Raw genomic sequence first — 5,661 nt, 5'->3', positions numbered from 1 at the left:
TGTAATTTAAATGATTTTTTTAGTTTTAATAAAACGATCTGACTGATTGTAGATGTTGGAGAAATCGAAAGTAAGGCATGATAAAGAATATCCAATTTCTCAGTTTTTTTTTACTTTTTTCTAATCATATAAAATCTTCCATCATACCATGGATTTTTTTAGATTTTAAATACTTTAATACTTTCTTTAAGTTGTAATAAAAGACTCGTTTCAGTAATGTCTTCAGTTTCGTGTATTACCATATCGTCCTCCGACTCATTAGGACAAAAATCATCATAGAACATTCTAGAAATAAGGGTCATTTCCAAATTCCTTAGTCAGTTTTCGTACTATACTTAAAAAAACTATTGCTAGAAGGGAATGTTTACGAGTTAAGAAATAAAATTTGTGTGTTTAAAATTATATTTCTATATAAAGTGCAAAAAAGAATACATTTCGGTTAATCGGTTAATCGACACAAATTAATCGGTTTATTCGTTATTTGAAAATCGTCAATTTTGAATTATTCGAACAGTTAACCGTCCAAAATTAATCGGTTAACCGATTAACGGTTAATCGATTGAATACCCTACTGTCCACTATATCTTCCGAAGAACTTTCTTCAGATAAACGTGGCGCGTATTCGCTCTCGGAGGTACTAAAATCTTCTTCATCATCATCGGATATAGCCAATATTCTTTAAAATTCATCATCAGATATTCCAGTTGCAGTCATTTTGCAAAGAAAACAAAAATTGCAATAATACCAATGTTAGTCGTTACGACTACGCTGTTTTTACAAACATATTCATACCACTTAAATGAGTTACACAACAAGTTAGTATTGATCGACAGCAGTCTCACAACTAAATCAGATCTCTCAACGTAAAAAATGAGAACGATACAGAAAGAGAAAGAGAAAAAAAGTTAGGACGGGAAAAATCAATAATGTTAGTCGAAACGACTAAATTTTACGGAATGGAATTTTTAGAAATATTTCTTTATTTATTATTGATTTTTATATATCTAGACCCTACTGTAACTTGAAAAAAATTTATATTGATCTTTTAAAGATCTTTTTTGGAATCGGAGATACCAATTCTATATAAGATGAGCTCCAAATAATTTTGTCCACCTAGATTTTGATTTGGAACCACAGTGAGGGGGTCAAAATTTTACATTTTGGTCAAACAGGGCAGTTACTGCGTAACTCAATCCGAAAACGAAAATGTGTGCTAAATGCATTGAAATTCGAATAGATTTCCTTTTGAATCGAATAAGGAAGTAACCCCCCAGGTGGTTTTTTCTCATCCATGTTCTTAGCAAAATGTGTCCAAAATAGTTTAGATAGCTATTTCTTCAACCTTTCGAAAAAAAATAATTTAAAAATAATAAAAAATGTTTGACATTTTTTTTTCCGAAACTGCGTTCCTCAAAAATATTGCACTTTTCATCATAAAAAAAATTTGTATAAATTTTCGGAAAACGGCTACACCGATTTGGCTAATTTTTTGTTTAAATGATCATAGTAATCCAATTTAAGTTTTTACTGAAAGAAAAATTGACCACGGCAATTTTGTTTCGATATATCTAACATTTTTTTTAATGTTCGCACTACATAGTCCGCAAAAGATTTTACATAAATAAAAATTGTCCACGTCCATTAATACGCCCACTTATTAAATACATCTGCAAAATACATCGGTCTGTGATCACTCATATTTCTAGCCAAAAATCGATTTTTTATATAAATACTCATAATATCTAAATTCGCTAATAACTTGGCCAATAAGCGATTAATTAAGAAAAGGAGCTCGATCTGTGATCACTCATATTTCTGACAAAAAATCGATTTTTTATATAAAAACTCAAAATATATAAATTCTCTAATAACTTCGCCAATAAGCGTTTAATCAAGAAACGGAGCTCGATCTGTGGTCACTCGTTTTTCCAACCAAAATTCGATTACTTATATAAAAACTCAAAATATGTACATTGATTTAAATGTATTCCGTTCTTTTTTTTTTAACTATTTTTACCCTTTTCAAACCGCTTCTCACAAATTCTCGCATAAAACGAGACCTGAGTGTAGACATAAATTACACGACCTAATTTCATGGTGATCGGTCCATAATTGGCCCACTTCCCCATATAAGGCCCACTTCCGAAAATCACTCAAAAATATAAATTATTGAAATTTTAAAAGAAAAATGTTTTTGCTCTTTTACTTAGTGTAGGGTATTATATTTTCTTACTTGTGAGAAGGGTATATATAAGTTTGTCATTCCGTTTGTAATTTCTACATTTTTCATTTCCGACCCTATAAAGTATATATATTCTGGATCCTTTTAGATAGCGGAGTCGATTAAGCCACGTCTGTCTGTCCGTCCGTCTGTCTGTCTGTTGAAATCAATTTTCTGAAGACCACAGATATTTTCGGGATCCAAATCTTCAATAATTCTGTCAGACATGCTTTCGAGAATTTTGCTATTTAAAATCAGCAAAATCGGTCCACAAATAGCAAACTTCTCGAAAGCATGTCTGACAGAATGCTTTCGAGAAGTTTGTATCATCTGGTCTGCCTCGTATTTATCATCTGGCCTGCAAAATGCTCTTTTTTGCAAATTTTTTTTATATGAAAGACAAATTTTGTATGCATCTCATGTAATGCAGAAAAAAAATATTCTAAAAATTATACACGTCGCGGACAGAATTGATTTTCATTGGCAAAAACATAACTTTTACCATTAGTTAGTAAACATATCAAAACTAAGGTAGCCAAAATATGTAAACATAAATATTAAATTTAAATTTGGAAAAAACTTAATTTTCTATATTTGATCAGATAAAAATGATCATAGCTAAATTATTATAGATAATAAACTGAATTTTTCTTTCTAAATTGGTTGGATTGTAATCTTTGAAAACGGTATACTACATGACATGTGTTATAAAATATTTGTTAAAGTACTATATTTACGTCAACACATCGCCCAGATAAAGTTTATAAACGCCCGGACCCGCGCGTAAAACATTAACATATTTATTAACAATTTTTATTCAAATAACGTCCATTTTCTCTATATTAGTTATGGCTTTTTTTTTAAGGCTAAAAAATGGATAAAGGCTAAATTAATTTAACCTAAAAGGGGCTAAATTGGCAACACTGACAATGGGTCAAAATCGGAAAAAATTTTGAACCCGAATTGTTTTTTTTTCACCAAAAAAAAATTGAAAAAAACTAAAAAAAATTTTAAAATTAAAAAATTAAAAGAAATTCCAAAAAATGAAAAAAACAGCTTTGAAAAAAAAAAAAATAAATTTTGTTTACCTAAAAATATTTAAAATTTTTATTTTGAAGTATAATTTGGTGAAGGGTATATACGATTCGTTACAGCCGAATATAGCACTCTTACTTGTTTTTTATTCAATTATTTAAATTTTTTCCCAAGTTCCTAAAGCATGATTCATTTATTTTTTTATGATAATAAGCTTAACCCAAAATAGGTACAATTGTTAGAATATACATGTTCAATCAGCATTTAGCGTTTATTAGAATAAAGAATAGTTGTTTCTTTTTTTTTTTTGGAAATTTCGTTTAAAATAAAATGTTATTGAAAATGTTGATGTCATATATTAAACATCTATGGATAATAGTTTGAATTCTTTATTTAAATATTTCTAATTTTAAGCATTTGGTTTTAGATCCTGGTTGGTATAAAACTAATTTATAATTTGAGTAATATAACTAATTTCTAAAGTGCAGTATCAAAAAAGTTGGAAGTGACTACACTCTAGATTACTTAAAGACACTAAAGTGACAACTGATTTCACGCTAGATTACCTGCGATATATAAAGTAACCCATTTACTTCTCTCTGCATTACAAAGATAACATATGTGCTAGGGTGATCGGCCCGGTTTTTTTGGTTAAGTCGGTTTCGGTTTTTTTGAAAAACTCAAATTTTTCCTCGAATAATCGGTTTTTTTCTAAAAGAGTGTTTTTATGAGTTTTGGTATTTTAAAAACTTTAACTTTAAATAAAACGATATACTCCAAGGCATTTAAACTGTGTTTTATTCTTAAGAGATTATTTTAGCCACCATAAGAGGTTAAAATTTACTGATGTTAACGATAAAAATCAAATGTCGTTTGTTGGTAATTGCATCAGTAGAGAACGTCCGGACCGATTTAGACAATTTTTTTTGTTAAAATTTTGTTCATAGCTCAACTTAGGTTTTTACGGAATGAAAAATTAACCACGCCCACTTTTACGCCCACTTTTTTCGATTTATCTAAAATTAGAAAACGGCTACATCGATAGTAATCAAATTTAAGTTTTTACTGAAAGAAAAATTGAACACGCCAATAGTTTTTATATAAATAAAAATTGTCAACGTCCACTAATACGCCCACTTATTAAATACATCTGCACAAAACATCATTCTGTGATCAATCATATTTCAGACCATAATTCGATTACTTATATAAAAACTCTCAATATCTAAATTCGCTAATAACTTGGCCAATAAGCGTTGAATCCTGAAAAGGACCTCGATCTGTCATCACTCATATTTTTTTTTTAAACTATTTTAACCCTTTTCAAAACGCTTCTCACAAATTCACAAATCAAACACAAGCATTTTTTTAACTTCGACTGGACAACGTCTGTCTGTTCAGCTAGTTCTCATTAAATCTGAATGTGAAGATCAAATTATTCTGAAATTTGTTTAACATAATTTTTAAAAATTTGCAAATGGAGTTTTGAAACTGTCGTATAGGTTAACAGTATCCTACGAACACAGAAAGTCATTTACAAGTAAATATGGATATATGATTTTTTATTTTAATATTTCTCAAAATATGAATTTGAATTTTTAATAACTTTAATATTTTTTAATGAATTTTTGTACACATTTCTATTCTTTTAAGTTAAATTGCAAAAGTAACTTTTTAATGCCCCTTGTAAATGCACCTCAAAACTTCAGGGGGCTTGCGGCAAGTCTTAGCCCCAGCCGATTAAAGTTTATAGAAAATACCTGTAGATCCGTTTTTGGTAATTGGTTTACTGATATTTGCTGTGTTGTGATATGGCAAACCCCTTGCATTAGTTTTGAAAATAATAAAATAAAATACTTATGTACTTATGTAATTAAAAAATTGGTGTATTGTTTGCTTTATTGATAAAATCCTACATATTTATGTATAAATTACAATATTTTCAATACACATTAGTTTGTAAATTGTAACATTTAAACAGATGTTAATTACAAGAACTGATCACACCATTCATTGAGGCAGTTGAAGCAATCCTTAGCTTGTTTAGAATTGGCATAACAGGTATTTTTAATCCATTCCGTAAAAAGATATTCGTTTCTCTGTAACACTAAATGTTGACCGAGCACAGTATTTGCCTATAATAATTTACCGAATTACACATTGTGTTAATTAAATATTCTACTATCATCTATGTATGATAAAACTTACTTTATTGAAGCCAGATTCATTTAAACGAGCACCCAAAATCGTTCCTATTCCCGCCAGATCTGTGACAGGTTTTTCACCCATAGGATCGGATACGAAATCTCTATGCTTTTTTGAAGTGGTCGCCATGATTGTTTCGCTTTCTCTATGATACAAACTTTTATGAATTAAATATAAAACGATCAACTATACTTTAGCTT

General features: G+C 29.2%; 1 protein-coding gene across 1 annotated transcript; it reads right to left on the bottom strand.

Annotated features, from left to right (window-relative positions):
- Positions 1–5,121: 5,121 nt before the first annotated feature.
- LOC135961565 (barrier-to-autointegration factor-like) lies at positions 5,122–5,661 on the bottom strand. The gene is made up of 2 exons (XM_065513071.1): positions 5,465–5,661; positions 5,122–5,391 (listed from the first exon to the last, which is right to left on the bottom strand). The coding sequence occupies exons 1-2, from the start codon at positions 5,588–5,590 to the stop codon at positions 5,245–5,247; spliced, it is 273 nt and encodes a 90-aa protein (XP_065369143.1). The 5' UTR covers positions 5,591–5,661; the 3' UTR covers positions 5,122–5,244.

This window comes from Calliphora vicina, chromosome 5 (genome assembly GCF_958450345.1).
Source record: "Calliphora vicina chromosome 5, idCalVici1.1, whole genome shotgun sequence".
NCBI lineage: Eukaryota > Metazoa > Arthropoda > Insecta > Diptera > Calliphoridae > Calliphora > Calliphora vicina.
Note: the sequence above shows the minus strand (reverse complement) of the source record. Positions and strands in the feature narration are given on the sequence as shown.

What these genes read in the sequence shown, in the direction of transcription:
- LOC135961565 (XM_065513071.1), bottom strand. Translation starts at nt 5,590, where the DNA reads ATGGCGACCACTTCAAAAAAGCATAGAGATTTCGTATCCGATCCTATG. An exon ending in ATGAATCTGGCTTCAATAAA is followed by an intron (nt 5,392 to 5,464) that starts GTAAGTTTTATC and finishes AAATTATTATAG; the next exon opens with GCAAATACTGTGCTCGGTCA.